Source organism: Zootoca vivipara, chromosome 13 (genome assembly GCF_965207765.1).
Source record: "Zootoca vivipara chromosome 13, rZooViv2.hap1.1, whole genome shotgun sequence".
Lineage (NCBI taxonomy): Eukaryota > Metazoa > Chordata > Lepidosauria > Squamata > Lacertidae > Zootoca > Zootoca vivipara.
Genome location: NC_142596.1, coordinates 37,754,354 through 37,779,033, shown reverse-complemented (window position 1 = coordinate 37,779,033; position 24,680 = coordinate 37,754,354). Strand labels below are relative to the sequence as shown.

General features: G+C 40.1%; 1 protein-coding gene across 5 annotated transcripts in view; it reads right to left on the bottom strand.

The window, feature by feature from the left end:
* The window catches only part of MRTFB (myocardin related transcription factor B), a 94,418-nt gene that overhangs the window by 48,061 nt on the left and 21,677 nt on the right, over positions 1 to 24,680 (bottom strand). For 3 of the 5 annotated variants that reach the window (XM_060282878.2, XM_060282877.2, XM_088656551.1), the window contains one exon: positions 19,387 to 19,553. In XM_060282878.2, the coding sequence (XP_060138861.2) occupies positions 19,387 to 19,540 (154 nt within the window). In that variant the 5' untranslated portion in view covers positions 19,541 to 19,553. Of the gene's footprint in view, positions 1 to 5,156; positions 5,911 to 19,386; positions 19,554 to 23,417; positions 23,476 to 24,680 lie in introns of those variants that run through there. The other 2 variants (XM_060282875.2, XM_035132295.3) reach the window with 2 other exon arrangements.

Below are 24,680 nucleotides of genomic sequence, written 5' to 3'. Positions count from 1 at the left end.
TGTGACTAGAGAGAGAGGCATCAGGGCTTCAACATTAGCCCAATCAGTGTTCTGTCTTTCATCTGCCTGATCAAGAGTTCTGGAGAACTTGAATGCTTGTACACTATGTTGTGATGTTTCAGTTGGCCTCATAAAGGTATTGTCCTGATATGGACTTTGGAGCCTTTTACTTGCACCATCCTGGATTTTTAAAAGTTACCAATGGCCCAACTCTGCCACTTGAGCTGTATCCAGTTCCACATGGTCATGTTTGATTGGAGTATCCAATTCTACTGTCAACCTCTCCCCTGGTTCCCCCATGGTTCAAGCTGAAAATTGTTCCCTATGAAAATGTATCCTCCTAGATGTAGAATTTAATTCTTTTTGTTGCTTTCTACGCAGCTTGCTAAATTTCTTCTTCCTTCCTGTGTTTTTTAAATGCCTTATTCCTAACTTTAATCATTCTTCCCTTCAGTAACATGTAGTCCCATTGATGGGGAAAGATAATGTTTGTCATGCATATGGTTTAAAATGATCTCACCCTTCTATCCACATGGAGTGAGATCAATCTTTATGTTATAATAAATCTTCTTTCATGGTGATCTTTTTACTGTTCAAAAACACTAACAACTTCATAAATCAACTTAGTTTTCCCACCACTTCAGTACAACTATTATTTATTAAGCGTGAGAAAAAATAAGCCATACTGTTGAGAAGTGAGGGCCAGCCAAAAAAGGGCTTCCTGGCAATTGCAGTGAAAACAAACAATTCCCCAAGGATGGATATCAAATTTGGCAGGGTCAATATATTCTTACACAATTACACCAGAGTATTATTTTTTACAAATTCATAAAGAAAAGAAAGAGAAAAAGAAGGATTTTCTTGGCTCACATATTTGAAAGACACTCAGAGAACATTATGCATATAGTAGTTATTTTAAATACTTTATCAGCTTTTGCTGACAAAAATATATATGAACAAGATAACTATATTCATAAAACTTTGATAAGGAAATAACTTATTACCACCCCCTTTCCCTCAGTCTCAATGTCCTTTTCTTTCAAGACAGAATATGGGAAATATTACATTACTACAGCTCCTAACAATGCAAGAGTATAAACAATACTGAGTAATGCAGAGCCCCTCCAGCAACATGGTAGGCTGGCTAATTTTTCAGGACACAGAAAGCTTTGGTACAAGCATATGCTTTGATATTACTCCAATTATGCCATTTTTTCCAACTTAAAGTCATCCAATGTGCTAACCAGCATCATACTGCCCCACTATCGTGCTTCCCTCAAGACCATTAACGAACAGTTAGATTTAATGTGCATTCTGTAGAAATGAGCAATGAATTGCTTCAAAGGCTGTTCTAGCCAGCTATTTCTATCTGAGAAGAGAGAAGCAATTACTCTGTTGTGTAACCATTCCCACAAACATTTTATAACAGATACCTTTAGGATACCAGAACACACTATCAAATCCAAATTAAGTCCCAATTAGCATTTCTTGATTTAACCTCTCTAGCATAACATGATAAGATATGTTACTTGAATGTATTAGAAAGTCTTGGGGTTGATGCAAGGGTGGGTGAAAAAGATTTGCTGCTCTATACATATGTCTCAGTGTCCACATCCTTTCCTAGAAAATAGCTGGGTGGGGCTACGAGACCGTGAGACACAGGTCTGGTTCCCCAAACCAAACCATGACTAAGTGTGAATGAGAAAGTGTGTGGAAACTCCGAACAAAAATTGTAGCCATTTCACTACTTCTTTGGTCCTGCTGCTACTGTGCTACTCAGAGCTAAGCCATGGGTTAGCATTACAACCAAACCTGGTCTCATGGTTTGTTTCCCAAAACAAACCACAAGTGGTAAGCCAAGAAGAAACTGTAGCTACAGGTTGTAGTTTATCTGGAGCAAGACCAGACTCCATGGCTTAGCTTTGAGCAGTTTGGCAGTAGGAGGCCATAGTTTGATTCAGTATTTACATGTTACCTGTAGGGTGGCTTTACATTTTTATGCTGTCTGGAGCTTCTGAGGAGATACCTTAGCTTAACACTGGAATGTATTGATCCATCACCCAGGACCAGTATGAGGAGCAGAGTGTGATAGCGGTATATTGTGGATGAAACTGATGCCACTCTTGAGTCCCTCTGCTACCAGCGCCGCTTTCAACTTTGGGCCACTGGTAGCAGAGGGACTCAGGAGCAGCAGCAGTTTCACCCGTAATATACCGCCAGGTGAAGCTGTCATCACTCTGCCCCTCATACCACAGAGGGAGGAGCAAGCTGTATCACCGAGCCAATACAGCTTGTTCCTCCCTTGGCTTCCTTATACTGCTCCTGCCCCCCAGAGGAGCAAGCCCCGATGCCTCGCACTGTGGAGTCGCACATGAGCTGGAAAAGCATGGAGCTCACTCAGCTGGGGCGGGGAGCCTTCCTGCCCCCCCCCAGCTGAGCCATGCAAAGAAGCCCTGAGGTCCCCAACGCTTGTGTGTGAGCGGCAGGAACACCACAGCTCACTCAGCTGGAGGAGCAGTAGATCTTCTGCCCCCTACCAGCTGAGTTGTGCAAAGAAGCTGCATCGTCCTGGCCCACAAGACACTGGGGTGAAAGTGCCTCATAATAATAATAATAATAATAATAATAATAATAATAATAATAATTTATTATTTATACCCCACCCATCTGGCTGGGTTTCCCCAGCCACTCTGGGCGGCTTCCAACAGAAATATTAATTTATTAAACATTAAAAGCTTCCCTAAACAGGGCTGCCTTCAGATGTCCTCTAAAAGTCTGGTAGTTGGTTTTCTCTTTGACATCTGGTGGGAGGGCATTCCACAGGGTGGGCGCCATTACCGAGAAGGCCCTCTGCCTGGTTCCCTGTAACTTGGCTTCTCGCAGCGAGGTAACCGCCAGAAGGCAGAACGATGGAGGTGGAGACGCTCCTTCAGGTATACTGGACCGAGGCCATTTAGGGCTTTAAAGGTCAGCACCAACACTTTGAATTGTGCTCAGAAACGTACTGGGAGCCAATGTAGGTCTTTCAAGACCGGTGTTATGTGGTCTCGGCGGCTGCTCCCAGTCACCAGTCTAGCTGCCGCATTCTGGATTAATTGTAGTTTCCTGGTCACCTTCAAAGGTAGCCCCACATAGAGCGCATTGCAGTAGTCGAAGCGAGAGATAACTAGAGCATGAACCACTCTGGCGAGACAGTCCGCGGGCAGGTAGGGTCTCAGCCTGCGTACCAGATGGAGCTGATAAACAGCTGCCCTGGATACAGAATTAACCTGCGCCTCCATGGACAGCTGTGAGTCCAAAATGACTCACAGGCTGCACACAGTTACCCCATTCAGGACCAGGGAGTCCTCCACACCTGCCCGCCTCCTGTCCCCCAGAAATAGTACTTCTGTCTTGTCAGGATTCAACCTCAATCTGTTAGCCGCCATCCAAGCTCCAGCTCCCATGGTGAGAGCTGCAGCAGTTTCGCCCCACACCTTGTGGGCTTTCAACACTTTGCAATAGTAGGACTGTCTAGTCCTAAAGTATCCTAAGAGGTGCTCATCTAATCTCCTATTCAAAAAATCTTCACAGAATAAAAAAGCATTAAAAGTACTAATTACTGGATTAGAAAGGCCATGTATCCTGAGATTTCTCAGCCACTGCTGGCTACAATTCAGGGTAAGATTTTCCATTACAAGATCTACTTTCAGTTGGAAATGGGTATGATGGATTTCAACTTTGGAGTGGAAGACTTTCATTGTGAAAGTCAGGCTCAAAATGTTGTTTTCAATTGTAACAGGAAAACAATTTGAGTGCTTCAGAGAACAAGAATGTTAGAAAATGTGATCAAACTCACTTTTAATACTAGAAACCATGTCACCATTGAACAAAAACTGGTGCATTGTCAGCCATCTGTCATTACACTGGCTTTAGATATGGGATAGCAGCATCAATAGTTCCCACAATTATAACACATACTGTATATGGTTGACTTGCATGCTGTATATTAAGACAGGTAAATTGTACTATGAAAGGGATTATCTGGAAATATTTCAACCCTGACCTACTGTCTGGGGCTAACTCTTGAATATAAGATTTAAAAACAGATGAAAAAATACAGATTCATGCAACCTGTGATTGGGTTGCAAACCTAGAATATATATATATATATATATATATATATATATATATATGCGCAGAACTGGTACACAAAATAAATTCCACTTTAAAATATGCTTGATCTTCCATAAATAAATTCATTCATTAAAGCTATTATCTTTATTATAGGGTCCATCCCAAAAGAAAAAAAAATCCAATGCACACATGATTGCCTCAACCACTACAATGTGGGGGCCATGCAATGGGAAGATATAGATATAGATGATATAGATATAGATATAGACATAGATATATGCTGAGCATGGTCCACAATGCAGTGAACAGGGAAATGCATGATTACGCAAAATCCCAGCGTGCTCACTTAACCCCCCACGTGTATAATCAGTCTGGATTAGGGCAAGGGTATCTAAAATTAATATTATCCCATAGCATATCAATGCATAAAGGACCACAAAGCATTGTTAAAGGAATAGGGGGGGCTTCCTATTCTAAAAGAGTGTCACTAGTCAGTTTGATGGAATTTTTGTACTGCAATTGACACTGTAATGTGGAGATAGAATTAAAGACTTTTTTGACCAAGTTACAATAAAATATAACTTTCTATTTAGAGCTAACTGTTGATTATTTTGTATAAGGTGGTTTCTCAGTGCATGGACCAGTTTTTCTTACATGTTCTAATAATATTTTAAGGAATAAGGTCCTTTTTATAAAGGTGCCTCCCTCCAGTTTTCGATTTATCTTTGCAAAACAAGAAAATTCACTGAAATAACACGAACAGGATAATTTGCTAAAGCATCCTGCACATTGGCAAATGGTGTTATCCCTACCTTAATGGAAAACCTGGTATTTAGCAGAAACTCTGTGACTGACTGCTTATTTTAAAAAGAGTGTCAATATTTCAGCAATTCTGAAGCTTTTCCCGCACAATGCAAATAGTTTCTGTATGAAAAACATACGTACTTTAAGCAAGAACATTAAAGCACACTTTCAATAAAATAAAATGAAAAACTTAATATTTTTCCTGTGAAAAAGTAAAAAAGGTGTCAATTACTTACATGGATGATGCTAAACTCTCAGAATATGCAAAATCTGCGAGGCAAAAAAGTGTGGAGAGCAGAAATAATCGAACCCGAAGAACTTCAAATGGAGGTAGATTCATCACAATCCAAGAAAATATCAAGAATTTCCAAAAATGATCAACCATTCAAAAGGGCTTCCCCAGACCCTTTAACAATACAAGGAAACAATCTTCTCTCTTCACTCACAGAAATCTCCTCTCACGAAAAGGGCATTTGTAGATGAGCCAATCAAGTGTTCACTCAAGTTTGTGAGCCCTGAGACCATGAGCATATTCAGATAAACATTATTTAACTCTTTAGTTTCTGTGCAAAGAAACTAAGGACTCATAGAAAGAATATAAAACACAGCAAAAAGCTGAAACACTAATAGATTTCCTTAAGAGCTCTATATTCTTCTGCATCATTAATGCTCATCTTCCCAAATTTAATACATTTTTGTAACCAAATTTGTAACCAAAACTAACAGAAGTGTGCAAGCTCAACATGTGATTATGAGCTGCTCAAAACAGGACAAAAGCTTTCATAGACTACACTCCATCAGATGCATGAAGTTTTGTCCTCTTCTTGTGAGTGAGTAGTTGTTTTAAGTTGGCCCTCTCAAAGCTCTGTACTGGCTTACAGACAAGACAGCCTCCCAATCTAAAACAGCTACTCACCGTTCAGAACAGGATACACAGCAAGGATATGGTCAGAGCAACCAGAGCCTGTGGTAGAGCCAGATTTCAACTCTGCCTGTATATCTATTTTGGCAGCACTATTACAGGACCTAATAACATTATCCACAACAGCAAAGTTGATCCATCTGCTCATCTTCCAATATTATGTATGTATGCCATCATCTGACCAAACTGCGGGAGGCAGTGCAAGACAGGAGTGCCTCGTGTGCTATGGTCCATGGGGTCACGAAGAGTCAGACACGACTAAACAACAACAACAAATGCCATCATCTACCAACAATGCCCTTTTCTGTGTTCTGCACTGAACAAAAACAAAAAACATTTCTTACCGGGCAATTGTGTAAATCCCTACACAAAAGTAAGTCTTATTAAGTAAAAATGGGACTTACACCTGTGTAACTGTGTATAGGATTGCAGTCTCAAGCCCTAATTATTGCATTGCAAATAGAACAGAAGTGAATTCATGATTTTTTTTAAATCATTCCTCCTGTGTTAACAGTTTTAGAATTGCTTTTCTTTCAACTGTAGCAACCTACACAACTGACTGAAAGTTTTCCATGTCTTAGAAAGTAAGATATTAAATCAGTAGAGTGTGCTGCTTTGAACATTGCCACCCAGCTTCAAAATGTGCTATACAACAGCCTAACTGCCATGGAGTAGAGCAGAAACGTCAAACTCCCAAGAGACTGTGATCTACCCACAGTTGCTGACCTTTGGGGGGGGGCAAGCCAAAGTTGTTGAGTTTTTTTTAGGGGGGTGCCAAAGTTATTGACCTTTTTAAGGGGAAATAGCAAATACATCTGCCGATTTTGGGGGGGAGGGGAGCACACCATTAATCGATAAACAAGAAGTAATCCTGCCAGCGGTAACTCCCTCTTCCATTCTTGAAATAGTGCACGAATACAGGAAAGAGCGAGGGGGCGGATCCAGGTGCTCCTTTCCCCCCGCAGATTGACTGCGATCAACTAATATCAACCGGGGGTCAACCAGTTAGACATTCCTGGAGTAGAGCAATAGCCTCCCATCACCACCTTCTGAAACAGGTCAGTGGGGAAGGACCAGAACCACTGGATTCCATCGTCCCTGATCCCAACAGCTGCTTCAGAAGAATACCATGGCCAATGATAACAAAAGAAACTGAAAGACCATGAAAAATAACAGGGTCACACTCCATCAGTCCTTCTCCAACTCCCAGAATAGATTGCTCATCAAGACAATCAAGAGTGTTTCAGTGTTGAGCCCAGGCCTGAAACTAGATAGAAGTGAATTCAAATTATTGATGTCAGTGCTATTGTACTACCATTATAACAGTTTGGGTTACTATACAGTAATGTAAAAAAGAATGTAAAAAAGAATTGCATGCCAGCAGGATGACAAGGGTGTGTTAATAAATCCATGAGCTTCACTCCTTGGGGCGTAAGACCTTTCAAACAGCATAGCTGAGAGAAAGGAAGCAAGGACAGCAAAAATGGTAAGGGGTAAAACTGACAAGCGGATAGCTTCATAGGAATTTTAAAACTGTTTCTCATATCCTGATCAAACCAACCAGCTTGTTGATTTCCTCTATTCCTGTCAGGTGGGCTGGCCAAGCTCTCTTCTAATGCCTATGGTTGGTAGAAAGGATTGTCAACCTTTTTGGACTCGCAGACACATTTTGAATTTTGAGGAAGTGCTGTGGGTGCCAGTCACAAAATGGGCTGCCATGCAGGGGTGTCTTAGCCATAGAGGCTAGTGGCGCAGAGAACCACGGTGCCAAGTTCTGGAGGGCGCTGGAGGGCGCCACGGAAGAGGCAGAGGCCGGACGCGGCGCCTCCCCGCATCAGCTAGCTGCCCTCGCCCGCCTCTGCCATGCCAAGCGGCGCCCGGAGCCTCCATCCCATCGGAGTGCTGCCCACCCAGAGGGCTGCCTCTTGCCTTTCCCATCTCCCCCTCGGCGAAGGGGCCCTCAGGGCATGGCGGCGGGAGCTGCCGAAGCGCCAAGGCCCACCACAACGTGTGGGCGCTTCGCTAAACCCTTGCAGTGCATGAGGGCTGCCAGGAGGTGGCCGGCCACCAAGGTCGAGCCCCGGAGCCTCCGCCTCTTCCCTGCTGTAAAAAGGTGAAATGGGGGAGGGGGGCGCCGGAGGGATCTTTGAACCACGGCACCAGATATCCTTGAGACGGCCCTGCTGCCATGCGAGTGTAGCATAAGAAAAAATGCTGTCTGTCATTGGCACAACACAAAAGCAGGGAAAGTACAGTTATTGCTGCTGTCCCCCTTCCCTGTCAGAGAATCTCATGCTTTCCATGGGAGGAAGTCATCAATGACCTGCTGGTGCTGACTGTGGAAATCACACAATATTGATTCCCCCGGACACACACACTTATGTAGTTGCTATCTATTAATAAAAGGGTCCATTCCCCAGCACTAGGTAAAGTATACAAGGTGGCTACTCACTCTAGCACACACAACACACACACACACACACTGCACACATAAAAACCACATGCACACAAGCACCTGCCTCACACACATGCACTCATATACTTCATCTATGCACAGTCACACATACCTTGCCCCCCCCTCTCTGCCCAAATTTATCTCTCGCACCCCACCACTAACACATTCTGAAAAGCCCCTCCAAGGATGACCAAAGTGCCTGCCATTTCAATTAAAAAGTGACTTAAAATAACAAGAAACACCAACCCAGTGAGCACTGTGTTGTCTATCCCTGCATTCAAATAAATGTGAACTAATAGCATTTGTATGACACTTGGGTAAGATAAGGAGGAGGAAGAAAGGGAACAGCTAGGTGCTTTTAATAAACATGTGGACGTGCTCTTAAAAAAACAGCTCAACGACCAGAGAAAATGTACTTATGTCTACTAAGAATGTAGGAGGATATCCTGTTCTTGTATTAGTCTGATCACTAGAACACTACAAACCAGGAGTATCAACAGTTCAAAAGTTGTAGCATTTTTTTTTTGTAAAGAAAGCAATCATTGCTGTAACAACTAATTGCTTCAAAGTTTTTATACACTTATTACAGCTTTGAACTATGTAGCAAGAGAAGCAAACATGTGGATTTAATTGCTGAACAACTGTCTCTTGCAGTTTAAAGAAATTCATGCAATTATAAAACTAATTTGTTAAAAGAAATCAAGTAGGATTTCATACAGACCAATGTTTCACAATGGTATGTTGGCATGGTACCGTAAACATGGAAACAGGAAGGTGACATAGAAGCCTTCCCAAAAATGTCTGATCTAATGAGAGTCTCTTCAGATGAACTACTACAACTGACCCTTTGAAGTATGTTTTGAAGCACTGCACCAAACGAAGAAAGCTGTAATCAAACATACATTTAACATTCATTTGATAACTAACATTTCAATATTTTTATACAAGTCAATAAGAAGTATTTCAGTTGATTTCAGTAGCTGCCAGATAAGATCCCATATTATGAACACCCTATCAAAATCATTAAAATTATGACTAGATTTTCTTCTGGAAGACTAAACATTACATTGTTGTTGTTTAGTCGTTGAGTCGTGCCCGACTCTTCGTGACCCCATGGACCATAGCACATTACATTAATGACATTAATGTACCAAGTAAATATGGAATGGTATTTAATGAAGTTGTACTTTTAAATTTACGGACCTAAATTAGCTATGTTCATTAATTTCAATGGGGCTGCTGTGAGTAAAATTTATCACTCATGGTTGTTGTTTTTGTAAAAGCAAGCTTAAACATGAAAGGCATGTTAGATAAATTTATTTCATGTTAAAGAGAATATATTTGCCTGGCATGAAACAATCCCATTTGGACTGTAATGATGGTGTTAAGCAAACACAATGGTGTGGTTCACAAAGCCTATTGCTTTATTTATTGATTGAAATATTTATAGACCGCTAATCATTGGAAATATCAGAGCAGTTTACAATAATTATATGCAAAATCATACAATATAAAAATTAAGGTGCTAAAATTAAAAAAAGCTAACTGTTATGCAAATATGCATTCTTAATTTCCTGCATAAACTGAACAAGTAGAAAAGTTTTTAGCAGGCATTTAAAAGTTGAAACAGAAGAGCCTGATGAATTCCACAGGACTGGGCATTCCACAGGACTGAGCCAACGACACTAAAGACTTGGTTTCTTTTCATTGTCAAATGAGTCTGGCAAACATAGGAAATGACCAACGACGGTCCTGTAGATGATCTCCGTGATCAAGCTGGAATATAAAGGTTAGGTTAGGGTAATCCCCAGAGTACCCTGGAACTACATTGCACAGGGCTTTGTAAATCAATACGACCTTGAACCTGGCTCAGTAGCAGACATACAGCCAGTGCAGATGCCATAACAATGGTGTGTCACAATCACATGTCTTTGGCCAGGGAAGCAGTCTGGTCATTTCTTTCTGCACAAGCTGGAGCTTCCAAACCAGAACCAAGGACAATCCCATATACTGCAGTCATTTGGTCTTAAAACAAACTATGGATTAATGTCGACAAGCAGCATGCTTGTTTTGAGCATTCTGCTCAAAGGCCCTTCACTACTTCTTCCCAACATCTGCTGTGTCATCAACAAAATAAACCATATAAATAATCTCTTAACATCACATTTCCCACAGATTTACAAATAGTTTGCATTCACACCATCCAATTCACCTCAAGAAACATCAGGGCTAGGGGAAACAACCACAAAATTTTTTAAGAAAGGCTCTATAGGAAATGATGCATCCTCTGTTATCTCAACTACGCCAGTCTGCCTAGAACTTTGGGAGCATGGCTAGCTTCAATTTCAAGTATCATTTACATGAGAAATGAAAACAGGAACATATGTGGACAATTTTATTGCCTCATTAAACATGACGTAAATGCACAAACAAGTATTTAATACTGCTTGGACCTTATCTTATGGGATCCATTCTCCCTCTCCTCATAATGTCAAGCTGAACAAGCCTTTTGGTTGTTGTTTTTCAAACTGACAGAAAACCAAAAACACAGATTACGGACTAGCTCAGATAAAAGAAGTAGTTCAGTACCCCTCCATGAGACTGATCATTTCATTTTTTCTTGAGAATGCTATAAAACAAGGCTGGATAACTTTTTTTGGCCCAAGGGCTGCATTTACTGTTGGCCAAACCTCCAAAAGATTGGTGTGGTCACATCCACTCTTTCACACACAAACAGACCACAAACACACACCAATCACACACGTTTTATAATGTTATGAGTTGGGAGGGGAAGAAAGCTGAGGCCTTTCTAACCCCTGGATCTACCATGTTTCCCCCTTTTTAAGACACCGTCTTATAACTTTCTTTCCTCAAAAAAACACAGGGTGGCTTACTTTCGGTGGGGTGTCTTATTTTTTTTTATTACCGGTACGGTTTTTACGGCTCAGGGCGCTGGCTCAGGGCGCTGCTGGGCTCTCTTGAGTGTTTGGCGCTGCAGCAGCCGCCAGTTCCGGGTGGCGGAGCGGCAGGCGTCCTTGGCTGGGCCAGGCGGAGGCTGCTGCAGGGCGCTCCAAGCTCCTTGGCTGGGCCAGGCAAGGAAGAAGCAGTGAGCCCAGCGGTGGTGGCAAGCACGGAAGCGGCAGGGACGACGGTGGATGAGAAGGTGGAGTGCGGGGATGCAGCCAGCAAGGCGGGAGCACGACCAGCTGTTAAGCGGAGCTCTTGGAGCGCCGCTTCACAGCTGATTGCGCTCCTGCAGTGCCGGCCGCATGGAGTGACTTTGTGAGGTGGAGGTGCCAGGTTAACTTCCTGGTGAGGTGATCACCTGAGTAATTGGCCATTAAGGGGAACAAATTAAATGGTTCAGTGTGAGATGGCAAATAGCCTGGGGCACCTTCCCTCAACTCATGGATAGTTAGAAGGACAAAGCTAAAGTTGAGAGGAGAGAGTGAAGTGATGTTAGGTAAAAGAAAAGCAGGGAGCTGGGGAGAGAGAGGAAGCAATACTTGATTTCTATTTTGAATCTAAGGTTGTGACTATGGGAGAAGCAAGGCTCAGGTTGTATATATGTGTAAATAAACAATATATCATAAAAATACCCCAGTGTCCACTATGCATCATTCTGAATGAAAAATGAAAGCTCCGGGTTATTGCCTGGAGCCTCTGGAATCTCACATCACTCAGAGATTGGGGTGGTGCGCAACAATAATATAAAAGTTTAAAAGCAAAATCCTTATAAATGTCAGCTTGTAGTAAAGCAAATTGGATATAGGATTGCTACCACGATTATTATTATTATTATTATTATTATTATTATTATTATTATTATATCCTGCCCATTTCCCTGACAGGGACTCTACAGCTAAAATAGAAACCGCTAAACACATAGGGTGGGGAAGCAATAATTAAAAACAATAAAACATGAATATATGAGCTATTAAAACACAGAACTAAAGTACACATTATGTTAAAATGTACAATCACAGTTTTAATAAATCAGTTTTCTTTTTAAAATAGCAGCTGTCTGTGCCCCCAAAACTGTAAACCCTCAACGTTGCAATTTGCCCTGGGAAAAAGGGATTTCACTGGGGGACTCAATTAAACCCTCTTTCCCGAACAACCCTCTGTTGTTCGAATCCTGATTGGGCCCTCCCCATGGCTGCTTTAAAATCAAAGAACAGGCCTTAAATGTGAACATTCAGTAAAGTGAAGAGTTGGGCTCCCTTAGATGTGTTTGTGGCAGTTTTTCCTCATAAGAATATATTTCACATATATAGCTTTTTCATCAGCTACCAATCTGAGCCTTGAAATGCATGAATGTGAAACAGGAAGTGGGAAGGTGGACACTCTTTCCCAGTTCCTCTTTCAGCTGTATGTGGTGTTGGCGTAATAGTGTTGCTGTGTTTAGTTTTCAATGAACTTTTTGTAATCTCTTGCACTATGTGGTTTCCAAGTCTTAGATCAGCACATCAGCAGCTGAACAGACAGTGAAGCACCTGACATGGTATGAGAAAAAGGGGAGAGATTTGAGATTGGGAATGGGGGAGGAAAACAGACTGTGCAATGTGGAGAAGACATGGTGCTACAAGAGTCGGGAGAAATAAGGTACCAGAGAAACAGAGAGATGGAACGCACACAATCTAGTAAAATGGATCCACTTGAAATTTCGTAAGTTTGTAATGGGCTACCTGTCCCCAGGCAGACAGACACACCCACCCTTCTATCAAGTCATATATCCCATCTGTCTCCACTGATTGAACCATAAAAATCAAAGATCTGGCCCTTTCTAGTACTGCCTTGGTGCAAAAACATGGGTGTGAGGCACAAATCCTTATGGATTCTCATAATTGTTTACAAACTATGCCCTAAAATCATGAGTCAAATCGTAAGTCACCTCTAAGTGCATAGATATAATTGACTGATATCCTATGTAAAAAAGAACCATGATGAGGATCCATGGCTTGAATCAGTGTTTTTGTCCCAGACACATCTATGATTTTTTTTACTTTGCAGTCTGCCAATGTAAGCTTTAATTTAATGGTTGCTGCGATAGGACCCTGTGAAACACCATGCAAATTCAAGAGGATTCATTTTAACATGGGTGTAGCCAGGAGGGGCAGAGGGAGCAGCTGTCCCACCTAAATCAAGTAAATAAATAGAAATCCTTAACTAACTGACCAGTTGCATCACAGATATCACAATTCTGCCCCTCAACATAAAGTCCCCCCCTAAAATAAATCTTGACTACACCCACGCATTTTAACACTATTGAAGCTGTATTTTACACAGAACCCTTGAAAAAGGAAAGTGTATGTGTTCTCTCTCTCTCTCTTTATAACTTTTAGGGGGAGGGGTGAAGAAAGAAAAGCAAGACATTTGAAGTGTGTTCATGGAACAAAAAGTATTTGCAACACTTACAGTAACCCATTCTTTGACAATTATTCCACCAATATCTTTTCCTGATGACAGGTCATTTTTAGAACATCAGTAGCATACAACACTGCTAAGGGTAATTTCAATGAAACTAGAAAATTATCAACATTCATCTACAGAGAACCACTACACTTAGCATCCCCCCAAAAGATAATTTAAAAAAACTAGTTTTAAAAAGTATACATTAATTACCAGCAAAATACCTCATTATCAACAAGAAATGTCTGGAAGTAAAACAACACCGTGGACAATTTTTGTACTACTTCTTAAAAATAAGAATCAGTAAACAATATTTTTCATCATACTTAGTCACCAGACACATCTCCCATCTTAATTGCATCATTCTGTCACTGAGAAAGGGGGAAGTGGCTTTAATAAATCTCACTAAAAAGGACAGGGATTTTGTTCAAAAGTTTACCAAATGGAATGAATCTGCAGAAATCACTTCAAGTAGCTTGTGAAAATGTCAGAAGAGACTCAACTTCAGAGGTCAGCTCTCTAGAGACCACTGAGTCTTGGCCTGTGGGCTTTTCACATGAAAATTGTTCCTTGCAGACACTGACTGATGCCCAGGGAATGTTAGGATTGTGGGAACTGGCAGTACTAGTAACAATGACAGACTGAACGGGAAACCAGTATATACAAAGTCTCTCTTCGCATTTCTTATAGCATAAGAGATGCCATCCCTTAGATAACATGTACATTCTCACCAAGGGTCAAAATTATTTCACACATCACATCATTCCCCCCCCCACTCAAGTCTTTTTCAAAACATCAGACACTGAGCTGCTAGGGTAGGGTACACAGAGTTGTGAAAAGGAATTATTAAAATCCACTGAAGTTACAGGAGACAACCATGGATCAAGCTGTGTAACCAGTAAATCTGAATCAGTGTCATATTTAGTTGATGCTTAAATTAGAGAGAACCAATGTTATGTCAGGGCTACATTCAGAAACGTACAAGTCTGTGCACAGCTGTCTAGTGTAATAAGCCGATGCAGGCTACAAGCGCCTCTTTAAGCAATAATACTGGGATGAAGAAACTGTGGCCCTCAAAACGTGCTTGGACTTCAACTCCTACCAGCACTAGCTAACATGGCAAATTATCATGAATGATGGGGTTACAGTCCAACAATATCTGCAAGGCCACGGGTTCTTCATTTCTTCAAAAAATGGTTATTGAATACTGGTCAATGGCTTTCTTTACTATGAAGAACTAAAAATGCTTCATGTTCACTTTGGGCAACAATACTTGTTTGGTTTTAAATACTAAATAAAGAAACTCATGTGCAATCTCCAAACCAATGAAAAGCTGTCTTCCTGCACACTTCCCAAATGCTAGCATATGTAAAACACTGACCACATTAATCTGGTGTAGGTAGCATTTGAAACCAAAATCAAAAGTACAATTTCATTATTTTGGAATTGGGGGACTGGAGTTGTCACTCCTTTCAACCTTAAGATGACATGTACTAACAACACAAAGGGCTGAAAGAAATGAGCCAAAACTTTAAGGAATCATATGATAGGCTTGCCCAACATGATATATGGAATTCATTCAGGATCACATATATTTTGCCCATTTAGAGTCTCTGCCAGGATGAAACTGTCTTAACCTGTTAACTTGAGAGTCAAAAAAAGTGTTTTCAAAAAGGAAAGCTGGAAGTTTACAGGACTTTAAAGAAAATCTGTAGGCTATACAAAGTATCTCTAACATTGGATTTAAGTTGCCAGCCCTAAACATAGGGAAAAGGACCTTCAAGAATCAAAATCCAAGATAGGTACCAAAAGCCTTTTGATGAACATGTTTAAAGGTATTACATTTTGGGAATGCTGATCTTATCTACTTGCTGTGTACAACAAACAGTTCACAGGCCAGAAAATTTCCTGCAGTCTCTTCGTCCACATTTGATCCCAAGCTGAAAAGACAGACGAACCCCTTATATGTGGTTTTATGACGAAATCAAAAAAGCTGTTCATGGTTGTACCCATGACCCACTGAACTCTATTAGACATGATGTACGATGTTATTTTTAAACTCCAGATGTACTGGTAAAACAGCAACAGAGTGGTTTTGTTTTGTTTTTTTTGTCTGACGGTACTCACTATTTAAAACTGTGATGAATTCATTTTTAAAAAAAGAAACAAAACAAAAAAGTGGGGGAGATTTCTCCCTGCAAAAAACTCATAACAAAATTTCTCAGAAAATATTATTCCCTTCACCCAATTCAAGAAACCTATTATAGCTTTAGCAGATTAATTCCCTCTTCACCGCTCCAGTTTTCTCCCCCTCCCCCTCAACTGGCACCTCACCATACCATAAGCCCTGGGAACTTAAATGTCCTTATTCTCCTATATTTAAAAAGCAAACCATCAAGATATTCCTTTGAAGTTAATATCAAACCTGACTGTCCATTATTTTGCCCCTCAAAAAACATCCTCAAGTATCAAAACTGCAGCGAGAATGCCCATCACCTCCATGAGACAATAGCAATGGATTCCTGCCACAGTTGTTACCATAGTACTGTTAATGCACAAGGAGAATTCTTGTCAGAACAGATCCACAATGAAATGGGGAAATGAAGATAAAAGAACTGAGTACTGAATGTACAAATCAACCTTTTTAAAAAAATAAAAAGCTAGAAACTACCAGTTTGACTCGCATATGATCAAATGAAATAAAGCACTGCACATAGTCACACTCGCCAACTTTCTGAAGGTGTCTTCTTTCAGAAAAAGTTTACTCTTAATATGAGCTGCAGAATCAAGTCACAACACGCAGAGGTTGAATAATTTGTTTCAGGCTGCAAACGGAACTACAATAAATACCTGTCCAAATTCTAGGTTGAAAAGAGTGCTGGAAGTAATCCAGTCTGTTCAGAATAAATCACCAATAAGATGCTACAAAATCTAAGCACTCATTTTCAAGTTGTGAATCAACTTGGTAGCATTTCTTGTACAAACCCGCTGTGCCACCTTCCTTATGCTGAAGAGCCAAAGCCAAGAAAATTAGATACATGCACAGCATGACCCTACACTTGTTTTCTCAGAAGTAAGTCCCACTCTATTCAGCCAGAATTTCTTTTTTTATAGATCTTTTCAAGACTACAGCCTTATTAATGCTGCTCTTAGGTGCTGGTCCATCCAATGTTAAGTATTTATGCATAAGCATAGCAAGCATTAAGTTTGAACAGACAAGGGTAGCTAAAGATAACTGATCTGATTCAGAGAAGGTGCTTCCATGCACAGGACAGGAATACAGATGTTGCCTACCAGCACTGCATTACTTCCAGTGTAATGTGCTTTTGGATCTGTTCTCATGCTCTAATCTCCTTCTCTTTTCCACATAAAGATATTTTCATCACAAAGCTTGACATTCTGAAAATTCTACATATGTAGAATAAAAATTAATAGACATAACTTAGGTTCATTGATTTCAATGGGTCCACTCTAAGTAGGAATAACACTGGATACAACCCTAACATTTTCTGATTAAATGAAGCACCAATTTCTCATAAAATTTATACAGTTACAGCACGGTGAGGTATCATTATGGGGAAAGCTGCTGAATTAAAGTGTTAACTTTTATTCATGGTTCTGTTTACCCCTCTATAAAAAGGTGCAACTTGTCAAGGTATTGTTAAAGAATTTGCTGCACACCTTACAAAACTTAATTTTCAAGATGGCTCAACCAGCCATTAAAACAATCTCAAAATTATAGCAAATAGAAGAAACAGTGATCAATGGTAAAAACCTCACCTAATAATCACAAGTAAACATCCTCAAACTAAAAAACAAAAAACATAGCAACATTAAAGAGATTAATAATTAAAAGCATTGAAAGGCCAGACAATAAAAATACCTCCTGCAAGAACCTAATCAAATCCTATAGGAGAGCATTCCTGAAGAAGATATTCAGGAATCCACCTCACTTTTTGACAGCAGAGGCACCTAAAAAAGGGCCTCTGATAACTACTGGTTGCATCCAACACTGCGCTCCTCTCAGACAACAAAACTTTGCCCTCTCTCCCCTTCTACCTCTCAAAATCTAGAGGGAATTCTCTGGAGCAGATTTCAGTAGGGGCTTGCAGGAAGGGAAGAGGAAGTCCCATTGGACACAACTCAATCCTTCTAACTGAGCAAGTTTATATGAATGGTTCCTTTACTTTAAAAACTTGGGTCCCAAAAGGTATACAGTACAGCTTTAGATGTTAAAAGGTTGACACCAACACTTAAAATTAAACAGATCAGAAGCCAGTAAGGTGGTTTCAACACTGGTCAACTATGTTCTGACTAATTAGTTCCAGTCAATAATCAGGCTATTGCATTTCGAACCAACAGACATTTATGAGTAAGCTTTAGAGGAAGACCCATGTAAAATGCATTGCTGAAATCTGAATATTATGAGGAAATGGGAAACAGTGGTGTTGACAACTGTGTTGTTATTCTTGTACACTGCTTCTGCTTCAGATGGTGGGATTTGCTATTGCTCTTTACTTGATACTTTCTAACCCCATTCTAAAAATTGTCCTCAGTTGCCTCCATGTTAAGTTATAATAGAATTTTAAAAAGACAGTAGAATTGTTTGCTGTTAGGACTGCACAAATTATAGCCAGGTATCTCTTTAAGGTAAACCCAAATGCCTCAGAACAAAGCTGCAAGTACTTGGAAACAACTGCACAGGGAACAAGCAGCAGATGACCACATACAAATGTTAGCTTTGCTAAACAAATGCAAAGAATGAAGACCACACCAAATGGAAACATGTTTCAGTTTTAGAACAGACATGCCCTGATTAAAATCTCCTGTCTCTTAGCCAAAAGAAACAGAAATGGAAGAGATGTAACTAGCAACCACTAAGTTCCATAAATGCCCAATAAAGTAAATGTAAAACTGATAACTCCAAAACTAGATACTGTATTAATATTTTTGGAAGTACTCAGCATTCATCAGATGTGCTGAATATATTAGGCCAGCGTTTCTCAACCAGACGCTGGCTGGTGTGCCGCGACGTGCGGCGACGAGAAGGGCGATTTGCATTGTCACGTGCCTAGCGGCCACCAATATTCAACACTAACCCGCCGGAAAGGAAGCCGGCCGGGTCACGACGCGGAGCGAGCGCAGCTCTCAACAGCCACCACCACGGGAGGGTGGTTTTAGACAAACTTAAAGAAGCTGGCTGGATGAGCTCAACCTGAAACTTGCTGAGCAAAGGATTGTGCTGGCAGAGAAATCAGCGGCTTGTGAAGCCTTATTACAGGAGATTGCAACCCACACAGCAATTGGCAAGTGTTTCTTACAGTCATAATTATATAGTCAATATAGGGTGGCACAGAGTTAATTTTTTTAACTTTTTTAATGGTGGTGTGCCTCGTGATTTTTTTCATGGAACAAGTGTGCCTTGGCCCAAAAAAGGTTGAGAAACACTGTATTAGGCAAGCACTGGAAGAACACCTGGTATTTCAAGCAGGGAAACATGTATAAATGTTTATGATAGAGTATATGACATATTTTGCAACATTATTGGACAACATTCAGATATTCATTTTTTCAGTGGGCGTAAAATCACAGAACACTTAAATAAATTAAAAAGTAACAATTCAGTTTTGTTTAATAGCTACCGGTACAACAAATATCTGTCATATTTTGTACTCACCGTTCTTCCTTTCATTGAGGGGAGGCAAACATTGGATGGGTTGCAAGGAGAGTTCCTGAAATTCATGAGCAACTGCCTCACTGTGTGGACTAGGTGCTAGGCGTGGTAATAATCCTGAATCATCTTCTGGCTCTACTGTTCCCAAGTGTTCCATTGTGTTCAAACAGCTGGAAATATTGACAACAGAGGACGGTTTAGTGCCAACAAGTTGTCAAAATAGATCAAAAGTAATCACATGCAGATGTTCAATAACTACACCTAGATCCACAAGTTATTCTTACCTTCAAAGCCTTCTATCATCATGGCCCCTTTATCTCTCTCCTCCTATGGATAACTATCTTTACCCATTCATACCTCCTTCCAAAAGTCTTCTGTTCCCTCAGATAACTCTGTTCATTCTTCTTTGATGCCCCTTATGCCTAAAACAGTATGCTAGAACACCTGTGTGTTGCACCAGAAGTGATTTAGTTGCTGGCCACATGACCCAGAAAGATGTCTATGGACAAACGCCGGCTCCCTCTGGCTGAAGCGAGATGAGCGCAGCACCCCATAGTCACCTTTGACTGGACTTAACTGTGCAGGGGTCCTTTACCTACTTCAAAACCCTTTGCAAAACCCTCTTTTATCTTGAAGCCTTTGGGCCCAGCCCCCTAGTTCCCATAATCTTTTGAAACTAAGCTTAAGGTAAAAGAAATAAATTGAAAACTTCCCATTTACCCCTGGATATTTGCCCCCACTGGGAGGATCTGATGCAAGGAAACTGGAAATTGCAATCAGGTAAAATATTAAGTTCCCCCCTTCCCATTCCACACCACTTCTCCACTTTCAAACTAAAAAAAGTCATGAGATTCAGTTTGCATATGCAGTTTGGCTCTCAATTCACATAGCAAGTTAAGAACAGTCCAACTGAGTACCATTTTTCACAGACACCATAATCTGAGTAATTATTTTAAGGTGTCAAAGGAAGCCCAGGTGACTTTAAATACCTTTCTGCATGGGGACTACATAAGAACTAATTACAGGTAGGTAGCCGTGTTGGTCTGACACAGTAAAAAAAAAAATCCTTCCAGTAGCACCTTAGAGACCAACTAAGTTTGTCATAGGTATGAGCTTTCGTGTGCATGCACACTTCTTTAGATACCTGAAGAATATCTGAAGAAGATATCAGATATCTGAAGAAATGTGCATGCACACGAAAGCTCATACCTATGACAAACTTAGTTGGTCTCTAAGGTGCTACTGGAAGGATTTTTTTTTTATAAGAACTAATGTTAACTATTTATACAGATGATTACAAATTACTGAACAGAAAAGGGACTATTGGCTACTGCTGGTGGATGCCTTGATGAAAATGTCAGTGCAAAATGCTGTGAAAGAGTAAACTCCATACTAGGGATCCATAGCAAAGGGATTGAAAATAAAACCGCCAATATTATAATGGTGTTATACAAATCTGTGGTTATTAAAGCATGAGCAAATATATACATTTCTTGTCTTTTTTATAGGTACACACAAAGGCAAAAAAATAATCAAATATTGGGGTTTGTTTGTTTTTACAAACTGTCTCCATACAACCCTTGATTTCCATACAACTCTTAACTGCTATCCAGCTAAAGTAAGTAGCTACTAATATTAATAGCATATTTTTTAAAAAAAATTAAAAGCTTTCTGATTCCCAAGTAGAATATTCTGGCTACATATTCTCTTTCATAACCTCCCATCAAGTTAAGAGTGAGCTCTTTAAAGTTCTTACATAATTTCTCAAAACTCCCATTAATAGGAGCTAAAGTAAAATGTTGCTTATGATAAGATTCCGTGGGTGTATCATTTGCAAAGCTTTTATCATTGTATGTCTATGACTCATCTCTCCTCTTGAAGCCTTTTTTTTATTATCCAGCCTTGCTTGCCTTCTATTCCACAGTCAAATGTTCTTTCTGTCCTAGCCAAGGTCACTAATGAGTGCCACTACTATGGCCTTTGTTTCACAAGAAATACCACTGTACAAGCAGTATAAAATCTGTGTAGTGGCCATTCTTTAACTCGAAAGATTCATTAGGATGTGTTAACACTGTTTGCCACAAAGTGGGCTGAGGATGATTGCAGGGGGTGGGCACTGAGTCGCCCCCATTACCATGGATGGATCATTTTCTGGTGAGATTTGGATTTATTGTTGCTGACCATCACCATTTGCAAGGGTATGGAAATTATGCAAGTAGTCCACTCCTGGAGACCTCTCTCTTAATGTCATGTTCTGTCAATTTCGAATCAGGACAGCTGTAACTGATGCAGTGGAGTAAAAAGTGCATTGTGTTTCCCCTTTTTCTCACAGACCATTTAATTTCTAGTTACAGGTAGGTAGCCGTGTTGACAAACTTAGTTGGTCTCAAAGGTGCTACTGGAAGGATTTTTTTATTTCATTTAATTTCTAACAGCATTCCCTATGTTAGCTTTAAGTCCAAGCCTGAATAATTTTCCATTTTAATTCTACAATCTATACTGTACTCTCCGTCGCCTGGCCCTTTCCCCATCCCCACAAGTTTGGTACTTTTTTTACAGCTTCAGGTAGCTCTTTGCCATGTAATATTCAGTTTTGTCTCCCTACGTTCTTAGCAATTCCAATCTATTTCAAATGGGAATATGGGACTGAAGTCTCAAGTCCCACAATTTATCACAAGAAGTACAGTAACGTTTGATGTTTGATTCATAAGTTACCAGAGAGGCACAGGGGCCACTTCCTGGTGGGTCAGATGCAGAGATATTCCAGTTAATGATTTTTTAATAGAAGAAATACATTTTTTCTGTCACAGTGCCGCTACCATCCTGTGCTTTAATGTTCTCTGCTTAAGCATGTGTTTAACTATTCCACTGAAATAAATTGGAGATTAAAGTGTGTATAGCATTGGCTAGGTCATGCTCTATTATTATTATTATTATTATTATTATTATTATTATTAAAAGGTACAATAATTCAACTAAGCAAAGCCAGATACACATTGGGAGTCAAGAGCATCGTCAGGGCCGTCTTAAGCATGTCGGGCGCCCGGGCGCCACGGTGCGGAGATCGCTCCGGCGCCCCCGCCCCGTTTCTTGCCGCGGCTGGTGGGCGGGCGCAGCGCGCGGTGCCCCCCTGACAGCCCCGCGCCACCCAGCCTTCCCCTAGAGCATCATTTAGCTGTAAAAGAGGTTAGGTTCTGGTGGTAGATATGAAATTCCTAGTGGTTAAAACCTCTAGGACTAACCACGTTTGGGATCCCAACCACTAGTTTTCCCAGATGGGGAGAGAGCAAAAATGTAGAACAGCCTTCCTTCAACTTGTTGCCCTCTATATGTTTTGGACTACAATTCACATCATTCCTGACCATTGGTCATGCTAGGTGGCACTGTTGGGAGTTCAAAGGATCTAGAAGGCTGAGAAAGCTTAGTGTAAAAGTGTGTAAAACACAGTTACCGGTAATTCTGTAATATACAATTTCAAATAAAGAAAAATCATAGAGAGCCTAGAATACAAGGTTAAAGAACTGAGGGGTAGGGTTGCTAAAATACATTAATTCATGTTTCCTTAATTTACATGCTATTTTTTGGGCAGCAGGAAAGCAGATTTTGGAAACTTCCATGCCTATGTTCCAGAAAATGTGCTTCTTTGTACATTATAAACAGCCAAGTGCATCTCTAAGGCTAACTATATTTACATGTATAGAAAAAGAGAAGTGGCTTTGGAGTTTAATCAAATTTACAATCATATGTAGCTGCTAACTGCTTGATAATAAGCTTTTAGAAAGCATAGCTTGCCATAACCCTGCTCCCATTTTATGACATTATACATTCCCCAAACTCCCACATGTTCATTGAAATAGATACATCATTAGGAGAATCTTTTCAGAGCAAAATTCCTATTAAAATTCTTACACAAATGTAAATTGCTTAGTGACTTCAGCACCATTTCCATCAATAAGATAAAATTCAGTTTAATTGCATATGTTCATATGGAACTAAATTCCACCAAAGTAAATGAGAGATGTTAATAAACGTACATGAAATCAGAAGTGTACCAACAGCTTTGCTGTACGTTTGCCTCCATTTGAAATTAAACTGCGGGGAAACAATAAATTAGGACAGTTTAAAATGCCAAAAATTAATCACTTGCTAAGATGCATTTTGGAAATCCAAATTTCTTCTGACTGAAATGTCAAATTATCTGCATATAAATGAAGTTAGGCTTTATTTGCCTTTTCTATTATATTTCTCATTTTATTCATAAAGGCTTACTTATGAATTCTAATATAAACTAGGAAACAGAGTCATAGTACCTAGCAACAGTTGCTCCGGTTACTCTCAATTCTTATTGCTATGGATATATGCAATATAAAAAGAGCATTGATTGGAGGAAAACAAATGTTATGAACTAAGGCAAAATTAGGCAAAATAACTCTTGCTCTCTTTGACAACTGTTACAAAGGGCATGTGAAAAATAGGAAGGCCAAGAAAGTGATAATGGAATGTAAGAATGTAAGACTGTAAGAATAGCCTGCTGGATCAGGCCAATGGCCCATCTAGTCCAGCATCCCATTCTCACAGTGGTCAACCAGATGCCTGTGGGAAACCAGCAAGCAGAACATGAGCACAAGAGCATTTTCCCCTCCTGTGGTTTCCAGCAACTGGTATTTGGAAGCATTGCTGCCTCCAACTGTGGATATTCCAAGGAAAACAAGCATTCAAAAATTATATGCAGCAAGTTTTGAACTGTCATGGATAGCACTAGAAAACATTTTTGTCCAGGTTCACATATTTATTTATTGCATTTACATCTCACCCTTCCTCCCAAAGGAGTCCAGGGTGGCAAACACACCCATAATTTAAAAATGAAAAAATACTAAAACAATTAAAATATCCTAAAAACAATTCTAGTTAAAACATTTAAAAAGCAGCTACAGTTAAAAACATTCTAAAAGCAGTTACAGTTACAGTTAAAAACATTGGTTACAGGTAGGTAGTTGGTCTTTAAGGTGCTACTGAAGGAAATTTTTTAGTTAAAAACATTATTTCATGAAGTGATCTCATAGTTCCCAGGAACAGTTTTCTTCAGTCATCAAAATGCCTGGGTAATACACAGGAGTGTTTCCAAATGCCTCTTGAAAGTTAATAATGATGGGGACAGACACATCTCACTAGGGAGGGCATTCTACAAACAAGGAAACACCAGCTTTGACTGAAGCCAGCACCAAAGTTTTTAAAGTGCCAAACTTACACAGAAATGATTTTAATATTTTAAATGCCTAGACACCAGAAGCATATCT